Source organism: Puma concolor, chromosome B3, assembly GCF_028749965.1.
Source record: "Puma concolor isolate L17-30 chromosome B3, mPumCon1.1.hap2, whole genome shotgun sequence".
NCBI lineage: Eukaryota > Metazoa > Chordata > Mammalia > Carnivora > Felidae > Puma > Puma concolor.
The window spans coordinates 117,726,514-117,741,912 of NC_141672.1; the positions used below are offsets into that span (position 1 = coordinate 117,726,514).

Genomic DNA, 15,399 nt, shown 5'->3' on the forward strand with positions numbered 1-15,399 from the left:
GATAAAGGACTTGTATCCAGAATACATAAGGAATATTTACAAATCAGCAATAAAAAAGGAAAAACACATTTTTTAAATGTGGGCAAAAGAAGTTATCTGAATGACCAATAAACATATGAAGAGCTGCTGAACATCATTAATTACTGGGGAAATGCAAATTAAAACACAACGAGACAACTCAAACATCCATGCTGGGTGAATGGATAAACAAAATGTGGTATATACCTAGAGTGGAATATCATTCAGTCTTAAAAAGAAGTTCTGATATATGCTACAACACAGATGAACCTTGAAGACATTATGCTAAGTAAAATAAGCCAGATAGGAGTTTCCTACAGCAGTCAAGAGACAACCCAACACAAGAGACTATTCTACCACAGAGACAGAAAGTAGAAGGTGGCTGCCAGCAGGGGGGGGAACAGGGAATGGTAAGTTAATTGTTTAATGGGCACAGAATTTCAGTTTGGGAGTCTGAAAAAGTTATGGATGGTGGTAATGGTTACACAACAATGTGACTGTACTCAATGCCACTGAACTATACACTTAAAATAGTAACTTTTATACACATGTATTTTACAACAATAAAAAATCATTATGTTGGAAAAAAACACCATAAGATACCATTTTGGTATCTTGGCTTAAAATTTAAAGGACGGTAGGTGACACCAAATGCGTGTGATGATATGGAGCAACTGGAACCCCCTTACACTGCTGATAGTGTAAAATGATACTACGACTTTGGGAAAGAGTTTAATGATTTCTTACAATATTAAACACATACCTATGACCCCGAATTTCATTCCCAGCATTTACCCAGGAAAAATGAAAACATGCTCAAAAAGGAACTTGTACACAAATGTACACAGTAGCTTTATTCACAATAGCAAAAACTAGAAACAAGGACAAGAGATAAATTATGGTATTAACAACAAAACACTACTCAGCAAAAAAAAGGAACAAAAAACTTAAGCTACAACCAAACTATGAATAGCTAATTCTACCTTGTCTTTCTGGTATCTGTTAAAATGTCACCACCCCAAAGAGGCCTTCCCTGGCTACCCCCAATCTAATGTCACTACTCACCATCACTCTTCAACACCTCATCTTCTGTTATGGTCTCAAAATTAATCACAACACGAATTGCCTTATTAGTTTATGTTGTATCACCCCACTAAAATGTAAGCTTCATGAGGGCAAGAGACCTTTTCTGCCTTGTTCAGCCAGTAAGAGTGTCCAGAATTAAAAAGAAACTCAAATATTTATCTAATCAATGAATGAATTTACATGTCATAAATCTGACAGAAGTTAATCACTCAAAATCTAGAGTATATAAATATTTATATTTAGATGCCTTGGCCCTTCTTGGAAATAGTTCTAAAATCAGAATACCTGTTAAGCATACTCTGTGCAAAATCCTACAAAGATATGAAATCCAGCATTGCCCTACATACAGAAGGAAGTCAGGAAATAGCAGATGAGTATAAACATAACATACAATACTAAGTACAAAATGAAATACTGCTTGGCATTCTCCATGAAAAAACAGAAAAGAAAGAGCATTTCAAGCTGTTTTCAAGTATTAATTTCAGAAATACACCTACATAAAATATACAGCCTAAAAAAGGAAAAATAAAAAACACTCGTGTGGTAAAAAGAATATGTCCCATCAGAAACACAAAACCTAAAGAAAAACTCAGGGAATTTTCCAGTGATCTAAGTAAGTATCAGAAAACTATGCTGACAGAACAGAAAATAATGTGTTAGCAGGATCAACTGTTAGATTTTTTTTTTTTTTTTTACATTTTATAAAAAATTTCAAACATACACAAATGTAGACAGAACAGCATAATGAACCCCACATACCCATCACTGAGTTACAACAATTATCAATATAAGCATTTAAGAAATCAGGTGAATTTCCGATGCAACCCAATTTCCACAACACTGATGATGGTAAAAGGCACAAAATACACATACTTTAGGTTTATTTCCCATGTCCTGACCAGCCTTTGTCTACTTTAGTATCACAGAAGTATGAATGTCCTCTCCCATCATTTATACTCCGTCATAATCCTACTCTGATGCTTGTATTATTAGCTGCAGAATGGAAAGCTGTAGTAACAAGAATTTTTTCAACTACCAGAAATTCATGAGATGTGAAAGACTTTTATTTCTTCTTTACCCTATATATATATATATATATATATATATATATATGACACTGATGCTGTCTTTAAAAAGCTTTTGCACAACAAAGGAAACCAAAAAAAGGAAAAGGCAACCTACCACTGGGAGAAGATATTTGCAAATGATATATCCAATAAGGGTTTATTTTTTTAATGTTTATTTATTTATTTTGACAGAGAGAGAGTATGTGCACAAGCAGAGGAGAGGCAGACAGAGAGGGAGAGGGAAAGAATCCCAACCAGGCTCCACACAGTGCAGAGCCTGATGCAGGGCTCGATCCCACAAACCATGAGCTCATGACCTGAGCTAAAATCAAGAGTCAGACACTTAACTGATTGAGCCACCCAGGTACCCTCTCCAGTAAAGGTTTAATATCCAAACTGTAAAGAACTTACACAACACAAAAAAATAACCCCAAATAATCTGATTAAAGATGGACAGAGGACCCAAATAGACATTTTTCCAAAGAAGACATACAGATGGCCAACAGACACATGAATAGATGCTCAATATCACTAATCATCAGGCAAATACAAATCAAAACTACAATGAGATAGCACCTCACATCTGTCAGAATAAGCAATACCAAATGGACAAGAAACAATAAATGTTGGCAACGATGTGGACAAAAAGGAAGCCCTGTGCAGTTGGTGGGAATGCAAACTGATACAACCACTGTGGAAAACAGTATGGAGCTTCCTAAAAAATTAAAAATAGAGATTCCAAAAAAAAAAAAAAAAAAAGAAAGAAAAAGAAATGGAAGGAAAGCTTCCAAACTCATTCTATGAAGCCAGCATTACCTTGATTCCAAAAACCAAAGACCCCTCTAAAAAGGATTACAGGCCAATATCCCTGATGAAGCTGGATGCAAAAGTTCTCAACAAGATACTAGCAAATCAAACTCAACAGTACATTAAAAGAACTATTCACCATGATCAAGAGGGATTCATTCCTGGGTTGCAGGGCTGGTTCAATATTCATAATCAATCAACATGATACACCACATTAATAGAAGAAAGGATAAGAACCATACGATCCTGTCAATAGATGCAGAAAAACCATCTGACAAAATACAGCATCCTTTCTTGATAACAACCCTCAAGAAAGTAGGGATAGAAGGGATACCTCAACATCACAAAAGCCATATACGAAGGCCCACAGCTAATATCATCCTCAATGGAGAAAAACTGAGAGCTTTCCCCCTAAGATCAGGAACATGACAGGGATGCCCACTCTCGCCCTGTTGTTCAACATAGTGTTGGAAGTCCTGGCCTCAACAATCACAACAAAAAGAAATAAAAGGCCTCCAAATTGGCAAAGAAGAAGTCAAACTTTCACTCTTCACAGATGACATGATACTCTATATGGAAAACCTGAAAGACTCCACCGAAAAACTGCTAGAGCTGACAGATGAACTCAGCAAAGTCACAAGATATAAAATCAGTGCACAAAATCAGCTGTATTTCTATACACCAATAATGAAGCAACAGAAAGAGATATCAAGGAATCAATCCCATTTACACTTACACCAAAAACCATAAAGTACCTAAGAATAAACCTAACCAAAAGGTAAGAGATCTGTATGCTGAAAACTATAGAAAGCTATGAACGCAACTGAAGACACAAAGAAATGGAAAAACATTCCATGCTCATGGAATGGAGGAACAAATATTGTTAAAATGTCAACACTACCCAAAGCAATCTACACATTCAATGCAATCCCAATTAAAATTGCACCAGCATTCTTCTCAGAGCTAGAACAAGCAATCCTAAAATTTGTATGGAACCACAAAAGACCCCAAGTAGCCAAAGTAATGTTGAAAAAGAAAACCAAAGTGAGAGAAATCACAGCCTTTAGCCTCTACTGCAAAGCTGTAATCATCAAGACAGTATGGTATTGGCACAAAAACAGACACACAGACCAATGTGCATGAGAACCCAGAATTGGACCCACAAATGTACAGCCACCTAATCTTTGACAAAGCAGTAAAGAGTATCCAATGGAGAAAAGACATCTCTTTAGCAAATGATGCTAGGAGAACTGGACAGCAACATGCAGAAGAATGAAACTGGACCACTTTCTTACACCATACACAAAAATAAACTCAAAAGGAATGAAAGTCCTAAGTGTGAGACAGGAAACCATCAAAACCCTAAAGGAAAAAAAAGGCAACAATCTCTGACCTCAGATGCAGCAACATCTTGCTCGACGCATCTCCAAAGGCAAGGGAAATAAAAGCAAAAATGAACTATTGGAACCTCATCAAGATAAAAAGCTTCTGTACTGCAATGGAAACAATCAACAAAACTAAAAGGCAACCAATGGAATGGGAGAAGTTATTTGCAAATGACATATCGGATAAAAGGTTAGTAGCCAAAATCTATAAAGAACTTAAACTCAACATCCAAAAAACAAATAACCCAATGAAGAAATGAGAAGACATGAATAGACACATGAATAGACACTTTTCCAAAGACATCCTGATGGCCAACAGATACATGAAAAGATGCTCAACATCACTCATTATCAGGGAAATACAAATCAAAATCAGTCTGATTCCACCTCACACCAGTCAGAGTGGCTAAAATTAACAACTCAGGAAACAACAGATGTTGGCAAGGGTGTGGAAAAACAGGAACCCTCTTAGAACTGTTGGTGGGAATGCAAACTGGTGTAGCTGCTCTGGAAAACAGTGTGGAGGTTCCTCAAAAAATTAAAAATAGAATTACCTTACAACCTAGCAATAGCACTACTAGGAATTTATACTACTAAGATACAGGAGTGCTGATTCATGGGGCACATGTACTCCAATGTTTATAGCAGCACTTTCAACAATAGCCAAATTATGGAAAGAGCTCAAATGTCCATCAACTGACAAATGGATGAAGAAGATGTGGTTTAGATATACAATGGAACACCACTTGGCAATGAGAAGGAATGAGATCTTGCCATTTGCAATGTGGATGGAACTAGAGAGTATTATGCTAAATGAAATAAGTCAAAGAAAGACAGATATCCTATGTTTTCACTCATGTGGAATTTGATAAACTTAACAGAAAACCATGGGGGAAGGGAAGGGGAAAAAACAGAGAGGGAGGCAAACCATAAGAGACTTAAATACAGAGAACAAAGTGAGGGTTGATGGGAGGGGTTTAGGGGAGAGGGGAAAATGGGTGATGGGCATTGAGGAGGGCATTTGTTGGGATCAGCACTGGGTATTGTATGTAAGCGATGAATCATGAGAATCTACTTCCAAAGCCAAGAGCACACTGTACACACTGTATGTTAGCTAAATTGACAATAAATTATATTTTTTAAAGAAAAATAGCCAAATTATGGAAAGCGCCCAAATGTCCATCAACTGATGAATTAAAAAGATATACACATTCATTCATACATACATACATACAGTGAATACTACTCTGCAATGAAAAAGAATGAAATCTTGCCATTTTGCAACAATGTGGATGGACCCGGAGGGCATTATGCCAAGCAAAATCAGTCAGACCGAGAAAGACAGATATCATATGATTTCATTCATATGTGGAATCTGAGAAACTCAACAAATGAACATAAGAGAAGGGAAGCAAACTGTAAGAGACTCTTAAATACAAAGAATAAATGGAGGGTTGCTGGAGTGGGGGAAGGCAGGGGGATGGGTTAAATGGGTGATGGGCATTAATGAGGGCACTTTTCGGGACAAGCACTGGGTATCACACGTAAGAGATGAATCACTAGAATCTACTCCTGAAGCCAAGACTACACTGTGTGTTAACTAACTTGAATATCAATTAAACAGAAAAGAAAAGAAATACCATACAATCTAGTAATTCAACTAATGGGTATTTACCCAAAGAAAACAAAACCACCAGTGTGAAAAGACAGGTGCGCCCCTATGTTCACTGTAGCTTTACAATAGCTAAGAAATGAAAGCTAACCTAAGTGCACACTGACAGATAAATGTATAAGATGTGGTACACACACAGGAATATTACTTGGTCGTCAAAAAGTATGAGATCTTGCCAAGTGTGACAACATGGATGGACCCACAGGCCATTATGCTAAATGAAATAAGTCTGATAAAGACAAATACCATATGCCTTCACTTACATGTAGAATCTAAAAAACAAAACAAAGAATCATAAATAGGGAAAGGGTGGGTGCCAGAGGGGATGGAGTTGAGGGGATGGGTGAATTAAGTGAAGGGGATTAAGAAGTACAAAATTCCACTTACAAAATAAGTCACAGAGATGAAAAGTACAGCACAGGAAACATAGTCAATGATATTGTGACAACAGTGTATGGTGACAAATGGTACCCATATCCATCATGGTAATAAGCACAGTGTGATGTACAGAATTACAGCTGAAACAAATATAAGATTGTACAGCAACTATAATTTAAAAAGATGTTGTACATTCAAGTTTATATTGGTAATAATTGAGAACTTTTAATAGCTTTAAAACGTGGACTGCCAGTTCTACAATAGAAACTTTTTAAAAAGTAACCACTCGACGTGTAACAAATTACCCTATTATCACAAACTTCCCTTTATGTAAAATACATTAATGCATTATCCAAAACTCATCAAATAGGCTCATTCTATAAAGAAAATTGCTCTATTAATTTAAACCAGTAAATCTAAAACCAGTGAGTGCCATCTGGGTTCCGAATCAGATGAACACACTAAGGAAGGGGGTTTCATCAATCAGAGGGCTAACATCTTCGTGTCAAAAGAAGAGCAACAGCTGAAGCAGAAGGAGATCTAGAAGCCACAAGGAGACCAATCTTTGATGTCTTTTACTTTCTACTTTTCTATCAGGGCCTAATATACATAGTAAGCCTACATATTTTAAGTGTACAGCTGCATGATCTTTTGCATATTAATTCACCCACATTACCACCACCTAAATCAAGACACAGAATACTTTGAACTCCCACGAAGTTTCCACTGTGTCCCCACAGAGGTAGCCATTATTCTGATATTTAACACAAAGGATTAGGGTAGCCCTTTTTTTTTTTTTTTTAATATTTTTGAGACAGAGACAGAGTGCGCGCGGAGGAGGGGCAGAGAGAGAGAGGGAGACACAGATTCTAAAGCAGGCTCCAGGCTCTGAGCTGTCAGCAGAGCCCAACTCAGGACTTGAACTCACAGACCGTGAGATCAGGACCTGAACTAAAGTCGGATGCTTAACTGAGCCACCCAGGCACCCCTAGGTTAGCCTTTTTGAACTTCATATAAATGGAATCATGAAGATTCTTATTTATTTTTTTATTTATAAAGGTTCTCTTTTGAAGTGTTTGGTTTCTTTGCTCAATTTTACATCTGTGAGATTCATCCTTATTGTTGTATGTAGCAATAGTTCATTCTTTGTCATGACTATATACTATTCTATTATATAACTATGCCTCAGTGTATTTACCCATCCTGTTTGGGGGGCTATTATGTATAAGGAATTTAACATTTTTGTATTTGTCTTTGTTGGGAACAAATGTGCCCATTTATGCTGGCCAATTACAAAGTCTTAGAATATGTATGGACTAATCTGCTCAAACGCTAAACTATCACTTTTTCCCCATTAAGTATGAGGCTTTCCATATCATTTCTCTTAATAAGAGACCTTTAGATAATAAATTCAGGTAGCCCTAAATGATCTTCCACCCATTATGCAACTGAGGCAGTTGCCGAAACAATTTATAAACTACAAATGAAGAACTTGCCAGTTACAAACCAACTAACTTCCATTTCCTCTGCCACATCAGACAGAATTCACACTATTCAGATTGAAACAACAACTCTGGTCAACTAAGGACAGTTATAACCAACAGCTGAGGATGAGTAAGTGGTTACTTATGGGCTTCTGAAAAACTAGGTATTTTTCCATGCATTTATCTCGAAAGCTATTTAATCAAAATCTTGGGAATGGCAGGGTTGCCTGGGTGGCCCAGAAGGCTTTACTAGTAAATTCTATCAAACATATGGAAAAATAAACAATCCTACACAAACTCTTTCAGAAAACAGAAAAGAAAGTAACATTTCCCAACTCATTTTATATGGGTACTATCACTCTGATACTAAAGCCAAAGACATTAAAAAAAACTTCAGTATCCCTCATGAACACAGACATGAAAATTCTTTTTTTTTATTTTTTTTAATGTTTGTTTATTTTTGAGAGAGAGAGACAGAGCGTGAGCAGGGGGAGGGGCAGAGAGAGAGGGAGACACAGAATTTGAAGCAGGCTCCAGGCTCTGAGATGTCAGCACAGAGCCTGACGCGAGGCTCAAACTCACGAACAGTGAGATCATGACCTGAGCCAAAGTGGGAAGCTCATCCGACTGAGCCACCCAAGCGCCCCATAGACACGAAATTCTTAACAAAATATTAGCAAACTAAACTCAGCAACATATAAAAAAATATTATACACCATGACTAAGTGGGGTTCATTCCAGGAACACAAGATTAACACCCAAAATTCAAGTAATGTAATACACCATTTATACATATCTTACACATATCTCAGAGGTTTAATACAAAAAAGGTTACTTGTATATTTTAAACACATCAAGGGGTGCCTGGCTGGCTCAGTCGGTGGAGCATGCGACTCTTTTTTTTTTTTTTTTTTTTTAATTTTTTTTTTTCAACGTTTATTTATTTTTGGGACAGAGAGAGACAGAGAATGAACGGGGGAGGGGCAGAGAGAGAGGGAGACACAGAATCGGAAACAGGCTCCAGGCTCCGAGCCATCAGCCCAGAGCCTGACGCGGGGCTCGAACTCACGGACCGCGAGATCGTGACCTGGCTGAAGTCGGACGCTTAACCGACTGCGCCACCCAGGCGCCCCTTGATCTCAACAGTCTTGAGTTCAAGCCCCCACATAGGGTGTGGAGCCCACTTAAAAAAAAAAGAATAAAATAAGAACATCAAATTGCATATTTAGATAACTTTGTACGGATCTTCTAGAAGTCAGTATTTACATGCCAAAACTTACATCCTAAATTATTTAAAATGTTTAAACTACTGAAATTTACAATGACCAATTTCAGATGCCAACTTAAATGTGTAAGAGATACATAGACTTTCTAATGTTTTGGACACTAAAAAAAGTTTTAAGACCCTGAGTAACAAGGGAAAAAGAATCACTCAGGTCAATGCAACTCAGACAACCAATAAAAAATTACTTCAGACAAGCAACAAAAAATTACTTTTGAAAATTTGACAAATTCCAACGACTTTTAACTTGTACCCCCAAATTAATTTACTCTTTTAGAGTACCCAGACATAAACCTTATATTCCAGGAGAGAGCTAATCAGTGCTAAGGTCAATCTTCCTTTCTTGTCCTAGATTCTATGTTCTCCTAATGCAATCTGCCACCACAGTCCCACGAGTTTTTCTCACAACCTAACCATGCCACTGATTCAGATGATTGAAACTCCACTTCTTTTTATTACATGAACCCCTTCCAAGTTACAGCTACTTTTTTTTTTTTTTTTACATCTACCTTCATTACCTGGTATAATTGTATTTTTTGTAACCTAACTGAAATTTCTCACATTTGTATGACCATTTCGTTTCATTAAACTGCACTGGGAAAATCTTGAGATTAACCAGATGATATTTTCTCTCTTCACTTCAAAAAGGTAAAAAAATCTGATAAGCACACCTTTCAGATAAGGCTTGAAATACAAACTGTATATAAAGAAAGTGATATAGCCTCAACTCACCAGAATCCCAACTGTAAGTTGTATTCATAAATCAAACCTTTCCAGACCTAGAGGCTCAAAATCATGACTCCATCTAACTTTACCACAATCTGGCAAATTCCCCTATGTCATCCACCAGGTCATCATAAAAAAGATGTAATGAATGCCCTCTAAAATCCTGACACGCTATCACTACATTCCTTTGAGACACCAATTTGAAGTTCCTGTCCTGTTGTTCTGGATGAATTAATAACTCTAGCAACCCTGCTCCTCTGGCTAGGATACATTTCCACTTTGAATTCTCAGAAGTCACAAATATCTTAAACATTTTCTAATCCAGTATTTTTCAAACTACAGGTCTTTGACGGTCAGACCTGTTGGCAGTCAATTTAGTGAGTAGCAATCAACTTTTTCTTTCGATGAAATAGAAAATGTCAAGGGGCATCGTATGTAGAAAGGGTAAACTTTTGAGGGGTATGTCGTGTGTACTGTGCCCATGCTGGGAGCACACACGGAGTCATGATGTAAACTGTATCTAACTGTGGGTCCCAGGTCAAAAAAGTTTGAAATACCCTTTGCTAGTCCCACAGCCCTACCCCCACAAGGAAGTTCCACCAAAAAATTCTAAGTGATAAAAAAGTTACGTTATTTGTAACCATCTTTATTTCATTGAGAGAAACCAACAGATAGGAATTTTGAACTCAGTACCCCTAATCTGCCATTCATAAAAAAAAGACTAGAATCCATCTGAGGTTTCCAGTTGAAATAGTGACCTGCTCACAGACAGTCATTTATGTTCTGATGGTCTTACTAGACCGATACCTGACAGCGGACCGAAATCACTGTAGTCTGTGGCTAGGTAAGAGTAGAAAAACCATTCCAGTTCCTCATCCGCAACCACAGGAGAGGATTGTTAGGACTCCTCCTAGCTCTGGAATTGGAAGATTCATTGAAAGCCAACTCGCCAACCAGGCGAGGACTACGCCTCGCACACGCCAGAACACTTGAACCACTTAACAAGCCAAATGTTGATAAATTCAATCCACAGCACACAAAGGGTAAAGAAGCTCAGGCTTAACACCTACAGCTGGAAAGAATCAAGAGGCTGCGCCCCGGCGGGTATCGTTAACTTCTCGGCCACCTTTCCCTCTCAGATCCCAGTTCACCTCTGTCCTCAGGCTATCAGTCACGGAGGTGGCACCCGCGCTGTTCCATGCCACCCTACTCCATTGTGCAAAAGGACACTGAGGCATGGAGCAAAGAGTGGGCTAGCTGCCCCGGCCATCAACGAGGCTAAACCAACAGCCTAGGCCGCTAATGCCTCCCCCCTCCCACGCTTCCCGGGCTGTTTAGAATCCTGCTGCCCTCCGCCGCGCACCTCAAACCACACCCCCTGAGGCAACCCCTAGGACCTGGCCCCCCGCTCGCGCCCGCCTCTATAAAAGTCTACAAGGCCCGGAACCCCGAAGCCTAAAAGCAAACCCGCTTGGCAACCCCGGAAGCCCCCTCCCGCGAGCGCCCGTACCCCAGCCGCCCCGCCGCCCCGCCGCTCCCACCTCCAACGCCGTCTGCCTGTCGCCGCCTCCGCACACCGCGCCAAGGAGACCCCGCAACACGAGGAGACCCAGAGGCTGATAAGGGGCTTCTCCACACCCACCCCCACAGTCGCGGCCGCCGCCGGAAGCGCCCCGCGTCTCCACGCCACCGCCGTGAGGTCACTTCCGGCGCGACGCCTTGGAAACCGGAGGGCAGGCAGTTGAGGGGCGGAGCTCCCGGGAAATTTGAGAGCCTGGAAGAGCGCGGCGAATGCCCGCGCTGCGGCCTCCGGAACCGCGCCTGGGCGTCCATTTTGCGAGCCCCGCCTGCTCACGCGGGGTAGGGGCCTGGTTGGAGTTGGGGCCCTGACCTACTTTCCGGCCCAGTTGTGATGAAAAGTTCCAGCTTTCCCTCTAGACCCCTCGGCTTATCGCCGCAGAAGAGCTGAGGACTTTGGGGAGGAGGGGGTGCCTGGTGGCGTGGACGTCGGCGTTTGATCAGTTGTAACTGTGGAACGCAATAAGTAGGCCCCCGCAACGGATTAAAGGAAACCGATTCCCCTTGCGGTTGATCTTCGGAGTGGAATCTGCTTCAACTCATTTGGGAGTTAGTGCTAGCCAATGTGTACTTGAGTGCCGCTCCCCCCCCCCCCACACACACATCCCAGTACTTGGTACATGGGTAAGTGCCACTCTCCTTGTGGCATTTTAGAGCATTGGTAGTCTTGGTTTTGAAAAAAAAAAAGTAGGCGTTTAAGACCACGACGGAGTATAATGAGGGATTTTAGACCTTTCAAGTTTGCAAGGTCATCTTAAAACCTGATGCCACGTTTGAGAACCACTGCTTGGGCAGGTAGCAAAGAGTAGGACAGTGGTTCCAAACACGGCTCTACAAAATCAGTTGAGGAATTTAATAAAATTTTCTCTCTCCAGGGAGTGCCTTCCCCTCCCCCCATCGCAAGAGATTCAGTTTTCATAGAGGTCTGGAGGAGCTCTGACATGTGTATATATATTTTAAACGTTCTTTACAATCAATTCTTTGCACATCCCAGATTTGGGAGCCATTGCTGTATGAAACTCAGGGATGAGTTTTGTTCTAGCTCTACCTTTTGTTTTTTACATATATAATTTTTTAACGTTTTATTTATCTAAGTAATCTCTACACCCAAGGTAGGGCTTGAACTCATGACCCCAAGATCAAGAGTTGGATGCTCCTCTGACTGAGCCAACCAGATGCCCCTACCTTTTGTGTTTTTTTATGACAGCTGTGTAACTTGAGATAAACTGGAGATAATAACTTAACAAAATTGCTGTAAAATTGCACCCGAACATGATTGGTATTCCTAAAAAAAAAAAAAGGTGGTTAATTCTCTTGTGCCTTCTTTTGGTTAAGTGTTCTCTAGTCCACTTGGAACCATCTTTTAAATTCACAGGTGAAGTCAGTCGTAGAGGCCACTTTTAGGCAACAGGCTTGAGCAATGGAAACCTGAGTAAGGTACAAGGTGACCACCCAGCTGAATGCAAACAGGCACATTAGGCAACCAACCTCAAAACAGCCATAGACCCTAGCTGACTAATGGGCTACTTGCAACCAGGCACAGGTACCAAAAAGGGAAAATTCTATATGTTGCCATACTTCCTCACTCCCTCCCCCTTAAGTACAGCCCTCCTCCACTGCCTTCTGATGGACAGTCTTTCCTTTGCTGTCCTGCCCGCTGCTCTCTTGCAGTGTATTCAATAAATGTCTATCTCCTTTGTTCTGCCTTGGGTGAATTCTTTCACCTCCTGCACTACCAGCCTCCACCCAATCTGGAGGCCCCACATCAGCCTTCAGTCATGTGGTTGTTCTCTGCTGCCCCATCATCTTGCACAGTGCTTGCCAAGAGTAGGTGCTAAAATAAGCGTCTGTTGAATGAAAGAAAGAATTGTCCCAAGACCCCCTGCATAGACTGCCTAGAGCTCAAACTGGGAAGCTTTTAGTAAGATCTGAAGCCCTAGTTGGTCAGCCATTAAACTTTGGAAATGAGATCAACTGCCTTAATTCCTCTGCTGAATTGCTCTGCTTAGCAAAAACAGTGTATTGTTTTTGAACTTTGACCTCATGGAGGGATCAGTCACCCATCTTTTAATGCTTTTACACATTGAGTTTCTCATTTGGCCTAACTGGAGTGGCAGATACATTCAGAAGTGTAAAGGGGAACTTTGTTTTCTCTAAACTATGTCTTCATTCTTCTTTCTCTAGGGCTGGTTGTCTGAGAACCACAAAGATTCTCTCTGAGAAAGGGATTGTTTCCCTTCCTGACCTGAGCACAGAGAAGTTGCTTTCATTGAGTTCTTTCAGAAACCACAAACCAGTGGCATTGGGCAAAGGTTGTTTAAAATACACATTCCTAAGTCTTACTCTCAGTCTAATTCACTGACTCTGGGGTAGGATCCAGTAGTCTGTATTTTAAAAGATTTTTTTTTAAGTTTATTTATTTTGAGAGTGTGTGCAATTGAGCCAGGGAGGGGCAGAGAAAGAGGGGGAGAGAATCCCAAGCAGGCTCCAAGCTGTCAGCACAGAGCCAGAAACGGGGCTCCATCTCAAACAGTGAGATCAAGACCTGAGCCAAGATCTAGAGTGGGATGCCCAACCCACTGAGCCACCCAGGTGCCCCCAGGAGTCTGTATTTTAACAAACTCCTCAGGGAGTTCTGATGCTGGTGGCTAAAATATCATACTTTTGGAGACACATTAAGTTCTTTGCTTAATGTTAGATAGCAAAGCCTCCTAGGACCACCATTCCCTCCCCAAGCCTCCGACCACCATCCCAAGCCAAATCACACAGAAATTGACAAGGTTTACTCCTCCAAAGCCAAACTTAGCTCTTCCCTTTTTCATCTTTCTCCTTCTGCTCTGATGGTTCGTACACTAATGCATATCCAGTTTTACACAAGAGGTATGTTCTCTCAATGGGATCTAGAAGTGGGGGTGTTCATTAATTATACAATAAATTCAAATTAAAGATTATAATTTTACATAATTAGGGGAGAGGGGAAGTCCTGCTGTAACACTGTTCCAAACACCCTGTTTTTGCTACAACCACCAGCTATACAGATTAACTCTCCATGTGTTAAATTGAACACTAGTTCGGACGAGAAATACCATATACCCAGAACATCTTGTGGTACAAGAAAGCACGGAAGGTGTCAGACTACTAGGTTTTTGCTAAAAGAACTTGGAAGCTAACTTAAGAAGCTCCCACTGGTCAAAAGTAGGACAACTGAGCATCGATGAGAACAATGGAAATTCATCGAATATATTAAAATCTGTGTGTTACTAATGATAATTTTATTTTTTCAAGTTTTATTTAACTTTGAGAGAGAAAGAGAGCGCAAGCATGGGAGGGCAGACAGAGAGGGAGAGAGAGAATCCCAAGCAGGTTCTGCACTGTCGGCACAGAGCCCAATGCAGGGCTTGAATCCACAAACTGTGAGATCATGACCTGAGCTGAAGTCAAGAGTCGAATTCTTAACCAACAGAGTCACCCAGGAGCCCCACTAGTGATAATTTTGAATAACTTAATTGGAGCCATACTTAACCACACACCTGGCACTCCTATTTACTCAAATGAAATTAAAGCCTGTATTCACATAAACACTGGTACACAAAAATTGGAAATAACCTAAATGTCCCTCAACTGGGGAATGAATAAACAAGCTATGGTAGACCCATGCAAACAATAAAAATTAATATATGAACAAAATGAATGAATCTCAAATGCATTATGTTAATTTAAATTCAGACTCAAAAGGCTATATACTGTATAATTCCCCAAGACAAGGAAGTAGGGGAGGGGGTGCTAACAGTAAGCATGGGGTTTTCTAGATATAATATCTAGGCTGAGATATACAGAATGAAAAGGGAATTATTAGGTGATATAGGAAGTTCATTCCAGTAAAGGGAGAATTGTATAGAAAGCCAAGGAAATGTGA

General features: G+C 40.2%; 1 protein-coding gene across 4 annotated transcripts in view; it reads right to left on the minus strand.

Moving 5' to 3' along the window:
• Positions 1-11,603, minus strand: part of EDC3 (enhancer of mRNA decapping 3) — a 61,647-nt gene extending 50,044 nt beyond the window's left edge. For 2 of the 4 annotated variants that reach the window (XR_015252804.1, XM_086711215.1), the window contains exon 1: positions 11,057-11,204. Coding sequence is in view for 1 of the 4 variants with exons in the window: in XM_086711215.1 (XP_086567341.1) it covers positions 11,057-11,143 (87 nt within the window). In the remaining 3 variants the exon portion in view is untranslated. Of the gene's footprint in view, positions 1-11,056; positions 11,205-11,446 lie in introns of those variants that run through there. The other 2 variants (XM_086711216.1, XM_086711217.1) reach the window with 2 other exon arrangements.
• Between the last annotated feature and the right edge of the window lie 3,796 nt (positions 11,604-15,399).